The sequence below is a fragment of the Rhipicephalus microplus genome, chromosome 9 (assembly GCF_043290135.1).
Source record: "Rhipicephalus microplus isolate Deutch F79 chromosome 9, USDA_Rmic, whole genome shotgun sequence".
Classification (NCBI taxonomy): Eukaryota; Metazoa; Arthropoda; class Arachnida; order Ixodida; family Ixodidae; genus Rhipicephalus; species Rhipicephalus microplus.
In genome coordinates, this window is record NC_134708.1 from 39,659,623 (window position 1) to 39,681,023 (window position 21,401).

The window sequence follows — 21,401 nt, forward strand, 5'->3', positions numbered from 1 at the left end:
CGAGCTTCGTCGTCTCTCTTCTTCGTCCCGACCTCCGGAGCGCATCGTCGTGGTGAAAACGTCGCGTCCGTCGACCATGACTCGTCCACGTTTCAGCGCCGCTGGTCGCGGCGACGCCAGCACGACGACGGCCACAACAGCGGAAAGCGCGTCGGACGCCGTAAACACAACATCGTCCCGCCGCCGCAACTTCCCCGTGCACCTCCGCGACCAGCCGCAATCCCTCGCTCGTGCACGCATCGCAGTGACTCCCAAGCCGACGTTACGGACTACATGTCGTCGTCTTCGCCACTCGTCGTACCTCTGAGTGTTTGTTTTCGTGTTTTGTGTGCACCCGCCTGCTGCTTCGCGAAAGACACGTTTCCTCTTTCCTTCCTCGGCATCTCGTGTCCCGGGAGTCGCGGCGTTTTGCCGCCGGGCCCTCGCCGTCTTCGGACAAAATACTATGGCCGCTGTGCTTAAACGACAACGTTCGAGGCGCCGTTTGGCCGCTCTGACCTTCCTCTCCAACATATCGCTGGACGGCACGCACCGTGATACGAAGTTGGGCATCTTCAACCGCGGTGGCGCGCAGTCTTGCGACCTCGTCGTAGACGTTGACCGAGCTGCTAGCGTCGCGTCCTCCTCGGACGTGTACGGCCCGGTAAAGGCATCGGAGGCCCGCGAGGAAGACGACGAACTTTGCAGCTCGCCGCCGTTGGCGAAGTACGGCACCGCCGACGCGACCACGGGCAAGGCGAGCAGCGAGGAAAAACTGGCCTACTGCGGCGGCTGCAGTCCGAAGGAGCGCGATAGGTAAGCTAGCGCCCAAATTGACCGTGTATCGTCTGTGTGTGCGTACGCGACTTTCACTTTTATCTCCCTTGTTTCGTCTCCCCTGCTGCGCGCTTAGAAAATGCACGCGCGTGCCTGGCGTGCCAGATTACGTGGCTTTGGCGGTAGTGGAGTGGTGGATCGTTCGATCGAAGAAATGAGGGGAGGGGTGTGAGGCCTAGTCGTTTTGTGGTTGCAAGCCGCGTTCTTTTTTTTTTTTTTCTGTTGCAAGCGCTTACCGTGTGGCGCTCTCATTGTGGAGAGCGCGAGAGGATTTGTTTACTTCGGTGCTAGGCCAGCCAGGCTTGTGTGGTGTTTCCGGCTAGGCCGGCACCGCAGCGCGCTTGCGCCCGTATTTCGGTCGTTACGCACCGTGGACCAGTCGCAGCTGCATCGCACGCACACGCGAAGAAACAAAAGCAAGGTTCGTTATTGTGCCACTTATCATTGGTATCCAGCTAACATTGGCTGCGTGCCCTTGGTTTGCTTTTGCGGCATTGTGCGAAAAGCCGACAGCGAGGTCTGTGGATGGTCCAGAAGCGCCGCAGGTGTTCAGAGGCCTATATGCTGTTGCATCAGTCGCACTTTCAGGACTTCACACCGGCCGTTCGGATGTGGAAGTTTCAGCTTGCAATTGATCGGGCGACATTGTTGAGCGCTTTATCACGCGCGCCGCAAACACCGGCAGCAGACGACGCTGGCGGGTGTCGGGTTTTTGTCGTCTGCTTTCCGGTTACTGCGCCCACGTGATAAGTTGTGTGCAGTGCAGTGACTCTGTGGGGATTTCGCCGCATTGTTTTGCGCTACGGGGCACGGGAAAAAACGGTCAATCGCACAGCGTTTTTGCGATTGCTTAAGTGTTAATGGCGCCTATTGTTGCCATGGAGCGACCGCAAAAAAAAAAAAGAAATTGTTGCAAGCCCTGCTTGAGGCGAAAACAGATGATCCCGCATCATAATTGTCAAGAAGTATGTTTCTAATCGGCATTTGCTTCTTATGTCGAGTCCCGTCATGGCAACTTAGCGGCTACTAATCAAGACTCCGTGCAGTGAAGTATGATAAAAATACATTCAACGCCCCTGAACTTTTAGGTAGATTGCTATCGGTCGAAATCGACCCGTAGTTACCCTACCATGGCGAGTCTCGCAAGCATATCGGGGTTTTTAAGCGAAAGAAACAGCGTATTTCGTTATTCTAATACATAAAACGACCGATTATACACGCTACAAATGTGGATAACCAGTGAAGTAGTGCATCCCACAATAGTGTTCGCAACGATAGCTTTGCGATGAGATTAAGATGGAGTACGCTGACGTCACCTCAGCCGCCATGTTGGAGGACCAGTAATGGTGGGAAAGTTGCATCTGCTTAGGTCGGGCGTGGCGGTCCTGTTGTAAGTTTTTCGTACCCACGCCTGCATTGACTTTCAACGCCATTGTAGCAGGCCACTCGCGGAACGTGATACACTACACATCCGCGTTGTAGCACCAACACGGTGGGAGCCGAGCTTTGTGATGTCCCGGAAATGTTATGAGCAACGTTAGTTACGAGGACATCGCATGCTCGTTCCTTCGCTGTTCATGCCCAGAAGTCCAATAACGTTCCAGCGATGTCATTTTTCACGCCGAAGCAGGTTGATGGCCGCATCATAGAGCCGCCATGCAGTGCGTCCGTGACGTCACGTGACGTCATAGCCACCATGGTGGTACGCCTCGCGTGTGACGTCACGCGCAAGGCACGTCGTACATTCCTAACCAGTTAAATCTATGTGCGACCATTGTTGAGTGTACTTGAGTGTCTCTGGTTGAATTGGCGCTTCAAACCAACCTGCAACAAACGTAAGGAACAAATTTATCGTCTGGTTTATCACGAATATTGTCATTGGTGGTGAGGTGCTTTGAAGTCTGCTTCACCCATTATGGGGATCGGCCCGGTATTGCCCCATCATTGGGATCGGCACAAGCCTACTGTTTTTATTAAGGCGCGAAAGCCTTATTTGGCTCACGAGTAAAATATAATCCTATGCTACCGCCACGAATAGTACGAAACGTCACGTGGGGTATACATTGTACGCTTTGCTCCACACTCTTCGAAGAGTATCGCTTGTCTTTGTACGAATATAAGTTCGTCTCTCTCTCTCACATGTGGTGCGTACCCACACTGCCCGGGTAATAACTAAAGTAAAATAAGCGCGAATAAATTGTACTTAAGAATCGCGAGAATTTAATGAAGGTGAGCTTAGTGCGTCATCTGAATACGAGTCAAAAGAGGCATCAAATGCGAACTACCCCTGAATGAAGTGTTAGAGTTAAGCAAACGTGAATCACGTGTGAATAGAGGTTAATTATATGCGTGTACATTTGAACGGTGAGTGAAATGGTTTAAGTACAAGAAACGCGAATCAAATGTCGTGGATTAACAGTGAATCAAATGTAGTAGCCAAGAGCACAGATTCTGGCCGGTGCAGTCCTTCGCGTGGGCTAAGGAAATTGCCAGATTCAACGTATGCTGCAAAAAAAAAAAAAAAAAATGTTGGAACAAACATTAGCCACGTAACGACTCTGCGTTTAAACTGTCAGCCTCCGTTACATCCGGGCAACTCTGTAGAGCTTCTCCGCTACCGCGCTCATGCGCGGGGCTTTCTCTGTGTCGTCGTTTGTAGCAGTGCGCTCTGTGTAACCACCAAGGACAGTGCGCGTGCATTGAAGTCCCGCTGTCGTCGTATACCACATCCTTGATTTGCACTGGTCGCTTATGCAGTCAGCGCGAATATTTGCACTAAAAGCGAGCATACGAAAAAAAAAAAAAAGAAAAGCGTGCGCGAGCTTGATCGTATCGACTGGCCTTCCGTCGATTGCGAGATCGTTTCCTCGTATATTGCCCCGATAGTCCCGATGCGCCGCTGGAATTAATTACCCGCAGCGTTAATTGGAATGTCCGCGTTGCATACCGTCTCCATTTTGGTGCATGCAACGTTTGGGTAACTGCGACTATACAGTGCCACTATAGCGAGCACGTTTGGAATTGGGACGTGTTCACGAGAACTGCAGCAATATTGGTGATCCTATGGTGGCTGTGCGATTGTCTATTGGCCCTCTCACTGTTTTCTGGTGCAACATTTTTTTCCGAGTTTCTGAAGGAATTTCCCGATTAGTCTCTTCCGGTGTTTAGATTTAATCTGGGTGCACAAGCTATGTTCGGACGATAACTGACTGGTTCGCGTATTGTACATTATTATTATTATTATTATTATTATTGTTGTTGTTGTTGTTGTTGTTGTTGTTGTTGTTGTTGTTGTTGTTACTTTCTGTTTACATGTGAGACAATTTATTGCGGCACGGTAGCTTGTTTTCACTAAAAGAGGCTTTTGCTTCGCTATGACTACACAGTTCGCGTTGGATTCGACCTTCGCTTACATGGCTATTTGACTGATATTTGGCAACATACTACAGAACACTTATATGGTTACGAAACGCTGATGTGGAACAGGGCGATAACGGATGTAATGAACACAGACAATCAGGCGGCAATCTTTATTGGAAAGCAGTTACCAGCATTCATTTCTGGAAGATAGCGCTATTAAATCGCATCAGCCAGGGTAATTAATTAAAGAGACGTGGGTCGCTTGACACGTGAGAGAGATCGCTGTGTGAAATTAGCCCGGCAGCATTATTTTTCTTTCATGATATTTAATTATTAAAAGCGTATTCAGTGTGTGTGACATAGCGAAGAACGTATCAAACAAACAACGTATTTCAAAGCAAATTCTCGTCGACGCCTTGCGTGTAATCTTTGTACAATCATTCCCGTTATGTAACACGTCGTATTAGCCGAATTCTCGCATCGCGGGATGCGAGAAGCGCGTTTATTTCATACTGTGTCGGCTTACATTTTGCGGGGTACGTCACGAATATCTACGGCGATAGTCACTGGCGGGCGCCATTTAACAAAACACACTTCGCCGAATGTAAAGCCGCAAACTTTCTCCTCGTTGGAAATGTCGAATGTGAGCGCGCTGATTCACGGGCGCCTTTTGATGAGGTGTTACCAATTTTTTTTTTCTTTAAGCATGGTAATAAAGGTGAGCGTTTCTGCTCTGAGCGATTCTTACCCCCGTATTCACAAACGCTCCTTCACTCAAGGGCTGTCCTCGGCTTGAAAAAGTCGATGGGAGCGCCGTCTCTTGGCAGACCAAGTCACTGCATATCGGCAATATTCTGCAGCGATTCTTGAGAAGCGCAGCGTCAATTTCAGTCGAGCAGCGGCGTAGTGCTCAAACTCAGTCAAGTGAAGGATCAAATTCGAGTCGAGGAGCGTTTCTGAATAAGGAGGTTAAAATTTTCAGCTACACTTTCGAGGAGCAGTCATCTGAACCCATACTTTTTTTTTTTCCAAAAACGAAGGCTTTATGTAATATCCAAAGTGAGGTTTCCGAAGAGCAGACGAAGTTTTTTTTTTTTCGAAAATAAACTGTCAGCAGCGGCGGCCGTTCGTAATAACTAAAACCATGTTAATTAGTTGTTTACTGCCGCTAACTAATTAACATTCCACCATTGCCGTGGTGTGATATAAATAGTTGCGGTTATGGTCGCCCGAACGTCGCTGTATCGAATCCCGGCCGCATATCTATCCGCGGAAAATGCTGTAGAGGGGCCCAGGGATGTGCCATAAACCACGGTGTATAACCACGGTGTAAACTATTCTTACACGGTGGCTATAACAGATACACTTTACCGACCCTCAAGCGGCCGCACTTTCATGAGCCCTCCACCGCGGCTTGCGTCATAATCACGTCGTGCCTTTGGTACTTAAAGCCTCTGCAGTTATTACACTACGACTTTGCGTATTAATTGAATTGCCTCGCATACCGAAGTTCACGAATCGTACAGCCGGTGTGTGTTCTTAAGGGGGGGGGGGGGGGGTATTCGATTCGAACTAATTTTAAGGAGACACCAGTTTCGACGTTCCATATCTGCAGCTTTTCCTTCGTCAGTCTAATGGCAAGAAACTGACAAACATTATCATGTTTGAGAAGGCATTTGTTATTATGTTGTATTTTGTCGGGTACTGTTATGAGAAGGTATTTCCGCGGCTGCTTGGATTCGCATTTCGCGCTTCTGCCGTGACGCCTGGAATGCGGACGAAGAAAGAAGGATGACCGAAGGAAAAGGAAAAAAAAAATGTAGCTGTCGCTAACGCCGGTGTCTCCGTCGAGGATGCCGAGAAAGCGGCGTCGCAGGAAGCGATCGAGCTGCTACAGGGGTGTCGTGTAGCCTTTCCGCGGTTATTTCCACGGCCGCGCGTTGGCCGTCGCCGCCGGCGCATATTCGAGCTCGCCGTCTTCTTTCGTTGCCGAATACGGGGCAACAATGCGATCGCGTTGGAGAATTTCGTGCAAGCGTACCAGTAGCGCATGTCTGCCTCCCTTCAAGCGACCCCTTGGAGGGACACCGAAGAAAGGGAGGAAAAAAAAAAGAATGGGCCCCGTATCTGCATGTCAATCTGCAACTGTCGTCCAAAGACGATAGTCTTGCGTTGGAGAGAGTGAACAAAACGTTTATTTGATGTTCTGCGCGAGAAAATTGGTGAGTGGTATTCCTAGGCGCTGCGTTAGAGTGCTTCGAGCGTGTAGCGGAGGTGAACGAGCGCATCAAGTCACGTCACACGTGAGACGTGAGCGCTATCTGGCAGTTATCCGAGAAAACGGAGCGCGTGCCTTGCGCGCCCGTCTCTGAAGTGATAAGGTGTAGAACGCAAGGCGTCGGGTAGGTGGCACCACCGTGTCGTCTTGGCAAAGCGTTGGAAATACTCGCTTCTTCGTGCAAGCGTTGCATGGTCAGCGCAGCGTGATAAACGCTACGATCCTTAGAATTACTTATGGATGCCTTTTCTAGTAAAAGACGCACATACAGAATATATACATGTTGATATGGTGCCCCAGACATGCGCAATAATTGCTTTTTAATTGACAATTGCACAATTACGAAGACTGAATCTTGAGCAACATTGGTGGGTGCTGCGGACGGGGTTTGGCCGTTTGGGGTGTCGGCTGGTGCTGTTTAAAGTGCCCGGTATCGTTAAGGGTGGACAAACAGAGAAATGGACAGACCAAAATTTTTGCGTCGAAGGTCCCAAAGAAAGACTACTGTCTTTAAAAAAAAAACTCCCAAGCATTTCCCCGAGGGTGAACATGGTTAAGTGCGAATGCACGGGGTGATGCAATGAGGGGTATTTATTAATTCGCACTATTATATTTATTAATCACACTATGGTGCCTTTATGGTGTAATGTTTCCTGGGAATCGCAATTTGATCACACGGGGGAGTTTACGTTAATTCACTGGCGAATGCCAACGGATTTTAACTTTACTCCCCCTCATAGCATCACCCCATGCATTCGCACTTAACCATGTTCACCCTCGGGGAAATGCTTGGGAGTTTTATTACTGATGATGATGATTAAAGTGTAATTAATGAATTTAAGTGTTGTTTGTCATGAAGCATTTGTACACAGATACATTATATACGAAGTATTATTTATTTACACTTCACGATTTTCGTACGATGCATTAAATGCACACATCGCGAGCGCGTCACACACACACACACAAACTACACTACAGATTAGCACCTATTCGTGTTATCGTTGTAGCTCACGGTTAGTGAGCTACAACGATAACACGAGAAATGTACGGTGAGCGGATCCGGCAAGACGGAGTGGACCGTACAGTTCCTACTGAACGCCAAGTCTATGAAGCCACCGTTGATTGTGGTCGGAAACTCGAGAGACACACGTCATCGAGTAATTGTTCAGCATGTGGTCAACCAACCAGCCATTGTCCTTTCTAACGTCCACGTTAAAGTCACCCACCACCACAATCGGAACCGAGGGACGCGCGCGCACAGACTCACTCTCCATCGCCGCATCCATCTGCGCAGCTGCAGCGAGCGAGGAGAGCGGAGGAGCGAGCGAAGGGGGAGGGGGACGCGCGCAGCGGCGTTAAAGATATAAGGCGCGTTACTGACACCGATATCAGCGTCGCGTCCGTGGCTTATTCGGTAGAGCGTCGCGCTGCGGCCCGCCAAGTCCTCTTTCTTTTAAAGATAGAGAGAAGACTGCGGACGCCGCCGACGGCGGTGGATGGTTTGGGGTCGCTTATAAAGTGTAGTCACACTTTAAAAAAAGCAAAGCTTTGGTGTGTTAGTAAAGTGCAATTTCCCAATCCCGACAACACCACTCTTGCCTCGACTCGAGGCTTGGTAAGCGATAAAAACGCACGAGAAGAAAATGCGGGGGGAGACGCCACCTTGAGATTGCCGCACGAGAGACGTCATAGATTTTGAAGGCGTCTACTGGGTCTCTAATCGATAAAAATGAAGTAAATTGTCACAAGTGGGTTCTATAGACCTAGCATTACGAAGTTCCAGAAAATGTCTTCCAGCCAGTGTCGCGAAAACACGAAAAATACCTTTTTTGAAATTTTTTTACGTCACACTCGGAGATTACGGCGCGATATTCAAAAACTCAACTTCAACCTTGATTTTCTCCGCTGATAATGAAGTTATGATAGTGAAACACTTGCCATTAGAGTTTTCAGAGTGCAGTTTGACAATCCTAACCATGGTTCTCTTTAGTGTTTTTTTTAATGCGAAGCATTTCTTAGCGAACTTCGGCGACTTTGCGCGTATCTATCTATCTATCTATCTATCTATCTATCTATCTATCTATCTATCTATCTATCTATCTATCTATCTATCTATCTATCTATCTATCTATCTATCTATCTATCTATCTATCTATCTATCGATCGATCTATCTATCGATCTATCTATCTATCGATCTATCTATCGATCTATCTATCGATCTATCTATCTATCTATCTATCTATCTATCTATCTATCTATCTATCTATCTATCTATCTATCTATCTATCTATCTATCTATCTATCTATCTATCTATCTATCTATCTATCTATCTATCCATCCGCCTACGACTTTCAGCTCTCCTGGCCGTTTCTATAATCATATCGATACCAAACTTGGTATATTATAACATGACTGTATGAAGAACATATCTGACTAGTCATAACATGAAAATCATGACATGAATTCATGAATGTCATAATTTACATTTCATGGTCCTGGAGCTCTTGCGGTGGTTTCGTTCACATTACATGTTGCAGAACTGGTACGGTGTGACATGATTGCATGGCGAACGCAAGGGACAGGTCATAACATGAAAATAGTGACATGCGTGTCATGTAATATGACTACATGCCATGCTCGTGATGCGCTCGCGGCCGTTTTGCTGATAGTCATGAGATGCGTGTCATGTGAGAACATGACTACATTTCACACTCTAGGCGCCTATACATTTCGACGTGACGCGGTGCGCGTGCTCGCTGGCGTTGCGACGCCAGCTCGGCGCCGGTCCTGCCATACATACACTCGCAGACCCGCAGGGCGCGGGTTCGAATCCCGGCTGCGGCGGCTGCATTTCCGATGGAGGCGGAAATGTTGTAGGCCCGTGTGCTCAGATTTGGGTGCACGTTAAAGAACCCCAGGTGTTCTAAATTTCCGGAGCCCTCCACTACGGCGTCTCTCATAATCATATAGTGGTTTTGGGACGTTAAACCCCACATATCAATCAATCATACACTCGCAGGCGCGCGCCGCGCTGCGTCCCTTTGACGCATGCGCGTTTCAGTGCGTCCGACGTCCCTCCGTCACGAGAGAGGGAGACGCAGTGTTGTCTGGGTAATGCATCGGCGCGAAATTCAGCATGTCGCATTTCGCACTGGTTGCCGTCGGGCCGCGTCGACGGACGCTGGTCGCGCCGGTCGTGCCTGGCGTTAGACTGAGTGGTCGCGTTTTGCTAACGTAGCGTCGCCGTGCCCAGCGTGCGCGCGCGTCAACGCTACATTGGAGTATATTGGACCCTTCATGATGCGCTCGCGGCCGTTTTGCTAGCTTCACATATAGCAAATTTGGTGTTAAGTGACGTCAATGGATGACGAAAATATATGACTGGTGCAAACATGATAATCCCGACACGCGTGTCATGCAAGAACAAGACAACATACCACGCTCATAGAGTGCTCACGGTCGTTTGGCTAGCTACACATATACCAATTTTGGTATCACGTGACGTGAATAGATGACGAAAGTAAACGACACATCCATACATGCATAATCATAACACGGAAGTCGTGTGCGGCATCATTTACTTCCACCTCGTAACGTCGTGCTGATTTTGAAATGACATATCAACCTTTCTTTTTCGTGCCTCGCATATCTTCGATTCTCATTGTACGTGGGATCTGCCAATTTGTTTTTAAGAAGACCCTGCCACTTTTAGACGTGATCTGGGTGCTCCATTCTATAAAGAGGGGGGGGGGGCTCAGTGGGTTAAATTAAATTTGACTGTATTGACACTCCACCCATCCACTTCCCCTCCCACCCCTTTTCTTAAACATTTCCCTTACGATGAGTATTCCTGAATGGCTTTGGTGCTTGGCTGCTCACCCGAAGGTCGCCGGTTCGATTTCGGCTACGGCGGTCGCGTTTAGGTGAAGGCACACAGTACGCGGCCAGAGGCCCGAGTACCGTGCGACATCAATGCATGTAAAAAAAAAAAAAAACACTAGATAGTCGAAATTTGCGGAGCCCTCCTCCACGGCTTCTCTCAAAACCATATCTTGGTTTCGGGACGTAAACCACCAGATGATATTTTATTATGTGACGTGTTCACTTAACGCGTGCGCACCTTTGAAAACGAATGATCTAACGAATGAATGAACTGAAACGAGAGAATTCAATCAGTGTCGTCTATATCGTTGCGCGATCGCTGAACGTATATACGCGCGTGCTGCGGCAAGCATGTTTTTCACATTATACGCCACAGCTAGGGTTTGGAGTGCATATTCGCGGAGTATAATTTTTCAGGAATGACTGAGCTGTACGCATAAGCGCGCTTGTACAATTCGCAAATGCTGGCGCGGTCGTTAACCGCTGGGCTTAATTCTACTATTGAAACCTGGCACGCCTTGCACGCTGGAGAGAAATAAAACGTTCAAGCGCCTTTTCTTTTTTTTTTTCGTGGCATGTGGAGGGAAAAAAGAATGAATGCATATCTGGTTACAGCGCGAAACAACAAAAGGTTAGCGATTTGTATTTCTAGGAAAGCAGGTCTTCCGTGTTGAGGGGATTTTTTTTTTTTAATAGCGTTATAAGAGCTGCACTTTTCTATACGCGACGTTAGCCCGGAAAACTAAAAGAAACGCAAGGTGCAGAATTTTTATAAACGATATTCCGCTGTACATATTGTTAAACTGATGCCTTGCGTGAGGAGTATTACAACATCCCGGTTCGAAGAAAAGTATCTCGTAGCTGAGCCTTTGCGATGCGATTTCTCATTTGGGACGTACGCGACTGACGTCTGTCATTTCCTGTTGGCAAGGAAGAGACCGCAAACGTTGAGCTAATTGTAAATACTCTTGTTGTCTGCCTTATTGTATCAATGGCCAAGGTGCTTCCGGCTGCTAACCCTAAGGTTGCGGGTTTGATACCGGCCGCGGCGGTCGCATCTCGATGGATGCGAAGTGGTAGAGACCCGTGTAGTGTGCGATGCCAGTGCAAAAAAAAAAAGCAAAAAAATGGCAGCATATCCACGGAGTGAATGATGGGGAGTGGGGCGAAGAATTCGTCCGTCCATCCGTTCTTTTGTCTGTCCGTCCATGCGTACGTCTGTGTGACCGTCCATGCGTTTATCCGCCCGTCCTTGCGTGCGTCCTTGCGTGCGTCCTTGCGTGCGTCCTTGCGTGCGTCCGTCCCTGCGTCCGTCCCTGCGTCCGTCCATGCGTCCGTTCATGCGTCCATCCATGCATCTGTCTGCGTGTCCGTTCGTCCGTCTATTAAACACTCCAACACCATCTCGCATCATTTCATCATATATTCCCCATGTAGAAGCACCGCCATCCAGCGGACATTCCAAGTACTAAACGAGAGGTGGCACACTTTCTTACGGCATGCACTTCGGGTCTACTTCCCACCTTCAACCACCTCGAGTTCATGGTAGATACTAGTTCATTGTATTCATGGCACTGCGGCTCAACGCTTGCTAAACCATAGAGTTTCCCAAAATTAACTAGAGGGCACTCCAACGCTGCGATCGTTCAGCGACCATGGGAATGATGGCTAATACAGACATTTGCCTAGCATTCGTACTTGCGGGCGGCGAATCGTACTTGCGGCTGTGTTTATTACTGGTTACGGTTTTGTTTTGAAAGAAAGAACGAATCCTTTTGAACTTAGGGACTTGATCCGAAATAGTAAGATTAAAAAAAATAAGGTTGTGAAGCGCAAACGGTGAACATTTGCTAATTTATGTTTTCGTGAAAAAAAAAACAGCTCCAAGCCACACAAACACACACGGAGCCAGAAGCAGGCCAGAAGTACGAAAATTAGACAAATGTGTGTACTACCCATCATTCCCATGCTCGCTGAAGTGCCGTGTGTTGCAACTCCCATAGACGCTAGCGCCAGAGTTCCCTCCAGTAAGTATTGTGGGAAACTCTATGCGCTAAACCTTTCTAAAACTAAGGAGGTTACACCCAGCGAGTATAACGTAGCAACCCTTTCTTGTCAGATCGTGCTCAATGTACATGCCAATAGCTGCTAATGGGGATGGCAGCGTGCCGCGTTAACTAAAAGCCGAATGCTCCTGTCTCTCATTCCCCATTAGCAGCCATTGACTTGTACATTGAGCACTATCTTTTATTGTTCAACAACGCATAGAAGAAATCTCATATTTCTTTTTAAAAATGCTTGCCAGCAGCTAACTATCGCATGTGATTTCAGGCTCGTTGATTAAGAATAATGAAGAAATTCGGCATGACGGACTCTGCAATTATTCAATAAATATTTGCGTTGTAATTTCAGAAAATTGCTCCAAAATTCATGCTAATTTATTCTACTACTCACACTTGATTTAAATGTGGTCTCCTGAACGTTGGAATCAAGTTTTGTCAACTTCACGCTTCTATAAATAGTCGATGATGATGAGTGTGTCGGAGGGCCAAAGTATAGTACCCGGCTCGTTTGTCTACAGTGCTTATGCATCGTGCTCGACGGCTGGCCCGGAGATCGTGGAATCTAATCCCGAACTCGACGGCCGCATTCTCGATGGAGTTCAAAATGCTTCGGGCCCGTCTACTATGTGGCCTAAATTTTTTTCCGGAGCCCTCCACTGCGTTCGTCGCGATCATATATCGTGGTTTTAGAACGTTGAACCCCGACAATTATTCGAGGGTGGTTTTGACTCACCCATTGCCAGTAGGTTTGATAAATAATTTAGAGAAAATTCGCAACAGAGCAGTGAGGTTTGTCTTCGGCGAACATTGAAAAAAAAAATATTACAGTAATGCGAAAACGAGAAAGTATATAATCATGTTAAACTGGGAGTCAGTGTCGTGCCGTTGTAAGTATAGTTGCTGTTGAAGCTTTTGTATAATATTTTTAATTGAAAAAAACAGAAATAATTGTGACACTCGCTTGAACCAGCCAAATTACGTATCCGGACGCCCAGTTCAACAAATACACAGGTCATGCCAGGCTAAAACAAACCTGTTCGTGAATTCTTTTTTCTGATATAACTAATTATCAGTGGAACAGTCTGACGAGTGAGCGAGTATGCAGTGTGAAAGATGGTGTTATTTTTCTTTTTTTTTCAGATTTGTCGTAAATCTATGAGCATTTCGATGAAGTCGAAATGGTATAGAGGCCCGTGTATGTCAGGGCACGTCAAAACACCACATGGCCAAAAATTTCCGGAGCCCTCCGCTAAGGCGCCTCCCATAATCATATCTTGGTTTTGGGACGTAAAAATCCCAGGTATTCTAAAATACCCAGGTTGTATCGCATCTAGGCAAAGTGGGTAAACATATCTCTAAAGGATGAAACAAAAAATAGCAACGCTAGGCACGCAGCGACAAAGGGTGAGATGAGATAGCTCTATCGTAGCGTGGCGCTATCATTGATTGATTGACATTGACTGATATGCGGGGTTTATCGTCCCAAAACCACCATATGATTATGAGAGACGCCGTATAGTGGTGGGCTCCGGAAATTTCGACCACCTTGGGGTTCTTTAATGTGAACCCTAATGTGAGCACACGGGCCTATGCAACATTTCCTCCTCCATGGGAAATGCAGCCCCCGCAGCCGGGATTCGATCCCGCGACCTGCGGGTCAGCAGCCGAGTACTTTAGCCACTAGATCACCGCGGCGGGGCCGTGTAGTTATCATTCGGCTGAGGAAGAGAGCAGTGAAGGGAGGGTTTTTTTTTATTCTTGGCGTTTGCCTCGTGCTCGGGTTGTTGCCGTACGCGGCCCAATAATCGATCCCGATTGCGTCCCTCAGCTGCGAGCCTGCATTAGCCGTTGGCTTCCAGCGCAGCAGGCCTCGTGTTTGAAAGACGTCCAATTCTTCGCTCACTCGCTGCCCCACCCTCTCTTATTTCTTTTTTTTTTTTTGAGATGAGGGTAACTAATGTTAAGGGCTCCGCAGTGAAGAAGATCGTGCTGATGTCTACCTACTTCGTCTTCTCGTTTTTTTTCTTTTTAAGTAGCCTCCGTGCTTTGGGGAATTTCTCCGCCGATTTCCTTTTAGTACTCCGTGCGTGCACGGCGGGAACGTGTGACCTTATGGCGTGGCTTGTCCGTCCCTCGTAGTACGTAACCACCAGTGGCACATACCCGAAATAGCGGTCTTTACGATTTTGACCTCCAAGGTGGTTCCGGTGAGAAATTTCTTCTCTGCGTTGTTGAACAATAAAAGATAGTGCTCAGTGCACATGTTAATGGCTGCTAAGGGGGAATAAGAGACAGAGCATTCGGCCTTTAGGTAACGCGCACGCTGCGATCCCCATTAGCAGCTATTGGCATGTACATTGAGCACGATGTGACAAAAAAGGGTTGCTACGTTATACTCGCTGGGTGTAACCTCCTTAGTTTTAGAAAGGTTTAGCGAGCGTTGGGCCGCATAGCCATGAATACAGTGAACTAGTATATATACCATGAACTCGAGGTGGTTAAAGGTGGGAAGCAAACCCGAAGCGCAAGCCGTAAGAAAGTGTGCATGTGCCACCTCCCGTTTAGTCCTTGAAATGTCCGCTGGATGGCGGTGCTTCTATATGGAGAATATATGGTGAAAAGATGCCAGATGGTGGTACTTGGAGTGCTGAATAGATGGACGAACGGACACACAGACAGACGCATGGATGGACGCATGAACGGACGCAGGCGCGGATGCATGGACGAACGCAGGGACGGACGCACGAACAGACGCACGCACGGACGGGCTGATGGACGCATGGACGGTCACACTGACGTACGCAGGAACGGACGGAAGCAAGAACGAATGGACGGACGAATGCTTCGCCCCACTCCCCATCATTCACTCCGTGGATATGCTGCCATTCTTTTTTACTTCGGTCGGTGCTTTGTTTTCCTTCATCCGGACACACCTTTCGTTGTTCGAGTAACGTCACAACTCCGTCTACTCATCTTCGGCGCTCTCCTTCGACTACGTCCAAGCCGTATACCCCCGCCGCGGTCGTCTAGTGGCTATAGAGTATACCCGGCTGCTGACCCTGCAGGTCGCGGAATCGAATCCCGGCTGCATTTTCGATGGAGGCGAGAGTGTTGTAGGCCCGGGGGCTCTCATTTGGGTGCACGTTAAAGAACCCCACCTGGGTGGCCGAAATTATGAAGCCCTCTAACTACGGCGACTCTTATAATCATGTATGGAGTTGTTTTGGGACGCCAAATGCCACATATCAATCTATCAATACGTCCAAGCCGTAGTTACTCTCGACACGAAACGCCTCGACTCTCTCGGCTGCTTTCTCCCTTCTCCTCTCCGAAGGGGGGGGGGGAAGGGACGTCACCATTCCTCCTCGTCATACACGTCCCTCATCGTCCTTTTAGGGCCGATGGCTGTGGGTTCAAGGACACCACCAAATACGTCTCGGAGGGCTACCTCTCGTCAAGCGACGATGACGTCGTGCGTAGTCGTCATGTCTTGACGTTGCAAAACGTCACACAAAAAAAGGTGACGCTGCAAGACGTCACAAGTTTCGCGATTCTGTGACCGCAGTGGGACGTCACTTGGTGAAGTCTAGTTGTATTCTCGGACCACAGAACCCTTTTTTTCTCTTTTCCCCAATCGTGGGGACGCCCATGCCGCCGATGGTATAATTGTTTTCATGTCTGGGTGCCCATCTATAAAAGCATTGTGATCGGAGAGATGCTAACTCAGTGCGTTTCAGCAGGTGGCTGCCGATTGTTGATTATATAATTTGTGTCACTGTCAAATGCAGTATGCGAATTCGGCAATCATAAATGGAAGATGTCGTACGTACTAACGCATACTTACGAAGAGTTTGAAGTCCCGCGAGGCCGCTTTTCCTCCTCTCCCAATACGTCTTCCTTCCCCCCAGTCCGTCACTACCGCCTCGCCTTCTATACCAACCTTTGTTTTATTACGTAGCGAGCAAGTGCGCTCTGCCTGATCGTGACCACTTGTAGGATTTCTTTCTTTTATTTCATTTCATTTACTTCAATACAAGCGCCTCATAACATTATCTCAAGGAGCGAAAAAGGGGGGGGGGGGGGGCAACTTGTTCGCGATCGAAGTCCGAGTGCTTCATTAAAATGCGCACACAAAGTACGTAGAGAGGTTATATTAGAAATGAACAGATAAAACGAACGCTATAAGGAAGGTCCGAGAGTGTGCTTCGCTGTACTTCTCTTAATTCGTTTAATCCCACGTAATCTCTACATGTACGCTGATATTGAGTTGTACTCCCTCTTGTACACTAACGGCGGGTCCTTTATTGATTTTGCCTGTCTTTTTTTTTTTCCTGTATTAGAGAAATGGCGACGATGCGTGACGCATGTATGTGTACTGAACCGCCGCTATACGCCTCGCAGTGCCCTTGGCAACAGCGCGCATCGTCTCATCTTGTGTAGCTGCTTCGAGACAGAGCGCCGACTTTCTCCTCGCGATCGTTGCTGGGGCGCGGCGTTCCGTGGAGAGTTCGCTGATGAAGGATGAAGGAGGTGGCGCGGAGGAGGTGAAGGGGGCTGACTGATTTATCGGGGAAGCGCGCTCCGGCCGAGTGCGCGCGGAACTGTTATAATATGGCGGCGGCTTGGGTATTGCAGGGCCTCCAAAAACTTCTCTGACCTACTTACGTCTTGCGCGATTTTTTTGTTTTTTTTTTTTTTGGACAACGGACTGAAACGCGGACGGTCGCAAACTTGCACCCTGTTGCGGCGGCGAGAACGATTAAAACCGGTGGATTTGTTTCGACGAGCACTGCATCCACCAGTTGTATAATCATTCTCTAACAGTCGCGCACGCCATCAGCGTTTCGTGTCGACGCAGACGCCGCCTATCGTTTGAGGTATACACGTAAAAAAGGCGGGACTTTCTCGTGCGTTCAAAAATGGGAAATTAGAACGAATAGATTAAAAGAAATGCGAATATCTTACTGGTGCGAGAATACATTAAAAGAAATACCAATACTGGTGCGAGCTGCGTCCTGTCACCCCGCCGCGGTGGTCTATAGTGGCTAAGGTACTCGGCTGCTAACCCGCAGGTCGCGGGATCTAATCCCGGCTGTGGCGGCTGCATTTCCGATGGAGGCGGAAATGTTGTATAGTCCCGTGTACTCAGATTTGGGTGCACGTTAAGGAACCCCGGGTGGTCGAAAATTTCCGGAGCCCTCCACTACGGCGTCTCTCATAATCAAATAGTGGTTTTGGGACATTAAACCCCACAAATCAATCAATCAAGCTGCGTCCTGTCTCAAATATAGCTCCGCGTAGAAATGGAAGGAGAAACTTTTATATTTCACGTTGAAAATACGGGTGCTATTGTGGAACTACATTCACTGGCGGTATAGGGTGCCACGCGATTCGGCTCTGTATCCTTCGCTTCAGTGTCAAGAAAAGTTGTAGCCGAGTACAATGCGCGAAAAAGAGTTCTGCTCCTAAGTCTCCCTGGAAGCGCATACTGCATGAGACCTTTTAGAGTATATTGAAGTGATTGCGGGCGATTAAATGAACGAGTGGCGTCCCCGTGTCCTTTGGCCCGGTCTATCCGTGGCCGAAAGACGATGCCATTCAACACTCATCCCGTCCACTTCATACAGGGCGCTCAGAAAAGGCGCCCCAATTCCATCGCGACAGTTTGTTTCTTCGAGTTCGCTGCGAAGTCAGTCTGCTGGAAGGGAATTAGAGAAGCGACTCGCTATCGCCCTAAAGGGGTGCTAAAGAGCAAATATCAACACGAGGTGGGTAGTTGAATTGGCATTTCAGAAGCCACATAATGCTGCTTTTGAGCCAGGGAAATGTTTTATTTGAAAAGAAATCACGTTCACCAAGGCACGTACAACTTTTGCACGAGATCTATATGCCCTGGATGGATGGATATATGAAAAAAAAATCATTATTGACACACACACACATATAGCCCTTCACACACGTCTCTGATGTTGCTTTTTATTAACGAATCACTGTAAAGAATATATTGGGATATTTTTGCCATTTCTGAGGAAGAAGCACGCACACATTTGTTCTTATGCTTTTTTTCGTTTTTTTGTCATGGCCTGTCATGTCTTTTTGATAGCCTTTAGCTGTTTCGCTGATAACCCCTTAACGGGCTTTTCTTTAAGACATTAGGGGTATATGTAATATTCGCTGAGACTTAAAAAGGCCAATTTAATCCTTTATTAAACCCAGTTGTTAGTATGCGGTTATTTGTGTTCGTTTCTTTGTTCGTGCCACGTCCCACCGCGCAGTTCGACCAATACAAAACTTTTTTTCGTAATAGTTATATTTGTGCAGAGGGGTAAAAAACAAAAGCAGACGGACACTAAAAGTGCATAGTGTAAACTTTTTTTTTTCTGCGTGCTACTACGAAAGGAAGTCGGTGAAGAATCAATTAAACGGGAAACACAAGTGCCATCTAATAACTGTTTAATTTTTTACAGAATCACGATATTCTTTATAGATTCTCTTTCATTGTAGTGCGAAAATTTTACACTCTCTACAACCAACTAGGGGCCCCTACCCTGGCTCTTATAGTACTAAATGTACTATAAGATATAAGACAGACAGACAGACAGACAGACAGACAGACAGACAGACAGACAGACAGACAGACAGACAGACGACCAACAGACAGACGGACAGACAGACAGACGACCAACAGACAGACAGACGGACAGACAGACAGACGACCAACAGACAGACGGACAGACAGACAGACAGACGGACAGACAGACAGACAGACGACCAACAGACAGACGGACAGACAGACAGACAGACGACCAACAGACAGACGGACAGACAGACAGACGGACGGGCAGACAGACAGACGGGCAGACAGACAGACGGACGGGCAGACAGACAGACGGACGGGCAGACAGACAGACGGACGGGCAGACAGACAGACGGACGGGCAGACAGACAGACGGACGGGCAGACAGACAGACGGACGGGCAGACAGACAGACGGACGGACAGACAGACAGACAGACAGACAGACAGACAGACAGACAGACAGACAGACAGACAGACAGACAGACACAGCAATGCCAGCCGCACTGACAGTAAATGGGTGCACACGTGCTTCGAAGCCGAACGACGCGCGCCATCTTGACGACAAACTCCACCGCGGCCGACGAAACCTTCTGCCAGTGCAACTCTTTCAAAACACCCCGGAACACCCCTGACACCCCGCGGCGGTGATAGCACAGCACGGCAGCGTCCGCGAAAATCTCCCCTACGCTATTTCTCTCTCCTCCTCCTCCTCCCCCAGATTCTCCTGCATCATCGAAAGATTCAAGGTCAAGGCCATGAAGGAAGGAAAGGCCTAGGCGAGAGAGAGAGAGAGAGAAAGCCCGTTCCCGCCGTTGCAAACGGCTCGCCCGATGCAAAGCGAAACACTTGCAGTGCCGTGAGGCAGGCGGGAAGACGGCAGAACGGCTCGCCGCAGCAGCAGCAACCAAGCAGCGGAACGAGCGAGAAAAAAGAATAGATAGAAGAGTAGAGAAAGTCGGCGCTTGGCGACCGCCCGGCAACAGCAACAAAAAGCTGACTGCGGATCACGTGACAGCTCGTTTATGACCTCCTTTCTCTCTTTCACACGCATCACACCCCCCCCCCCTCCACATCAGAAAAAAAAAAAAAAACCGTCGACCTTTACATAAAATGGTAATCAGTGCTGTGTTGTATCGAAAGGCGAACAGCGAATCCGCTGACATTTATTGCACATCGGGCAGTGGTTAGGTAAGACCAGCCACCTGTTATTGTCGCCTTATATAATTAGTAATAATGACTTCTCGAGCGCTAATGTTCCAAAGTAAATACATTATTGCGAGGGATGCGGTAGTGGAGGGCTCTGTAAATTTCCGCCCCCCAGGTTTACCCGTGTCTTAAAGGGACACTAAAGGTAATGACTTGGTTTAAAATTGATAAACTGCACTCTGAGAACTGTAACTACATAAGTTCAACTAACATAAGTCAATTATTAGCGTAGCAAATCAAGGCTGATGCAGCCGCCGCGGCTGCAATTCGATCGCTCGACCTTCGCGTTGACGAACCACGTGGTCGGTGAAGCTCAGACGATTACAGATTAGATGCCATGTGAATATCCGCAGAAGATATCATGTGTGATATGAACAGTGTAGAACATAATTATGCCATGGGATAGATAGATAGATAGATAGATAGATAGATAGATAGATAGATCGATAGATAGCCAGATAAATAGATAGAGCGATAGATAGATAGAGTGATAGATAGATAGATAGAGCTATAGATATATAGATAGAGCGATAGATAGATAGATAGATAGAGCGATAGATAGATAGATAGAGCGATAGATAGATAGATAGAGCGATAGATAGACCGATAGACCGATAGATAGATAGACCGATAGATAGATAGATAGATAGATAGATAGATAGATAGAGCGGTAGAGCGGTAGAGCGATAGATAGATAGAGGGATAGATAGAGCGGTAGAGCGATAGATAGATAGATAGATAGATAGATAGATAGATAGATAGATAGATAGATAGATGATATTGGGCTGGTTGCTGTTGCCATTACCTCCACGTGCACTCGTGCGTTCATTACCGCGTGCCTTAAATTTTTTACCGCACATAACTCCATTACTTTCTAATATGCAAGGGGGCGATATATATTATGTCTTCTTAGTACGTTACGTTGCCACTGATCATTAATATTCATATTTTCGTCCAGCAGGCTAATTGCCTAGATACTTCAAACTATTTTTTTTTTCGTTACTTCATTACTACCGTTTGTCACCCATACAAATTGCCTGTTGCTGTTTTCCTGATGATTTCGGCAGTATTATATTCTGATCAGTTAATTAAATTAATTAATTACATGAAAATATCTGCGCAGCAAGTCTCTGGTGTCCTATCTGAAGTATGTGCTTAGTCCCCTTAGCAACTTAGTTTCCCATCGATGTGGAACATTTGTTGCACTTATATA

The 21,401-nt window shown here is 47.7% G+C and overlaps 1 protein-coding gene across 3 annotated transcripts in view; it reads left to right on the plus strand.

Annotated features, from left to right (window-relative positions):
• The first annotated feature begins 307 nt into the window (after nucleotides 1–307).
• The window catches only part of LOC119163724 (CDK5 and ABL1 enzyme substrate 2), a 137,367-nt gene continuing 116,273 nt past the window's right edge, over nucleotides 308–21,401 (plus strand). For 2 of the 3 annotated variants that reach the window (XM_075873465.1, XM_037415788.2), the window contains exon 1: nucleotides 316–795. In XM_075873465.1, coding sequence (XP_075729580.1) covers nucleotides 446–795 — 350 coding nt within the window. In that variant the 5' untranslated portion in view covers nucleotides 316–445. Of the gene's footprint in view, nucleotides 796–21,401 lie in introns of all 3 variants that reach the window. The other variant, XM_075873466.1, reaches the window with a different exon arrangement.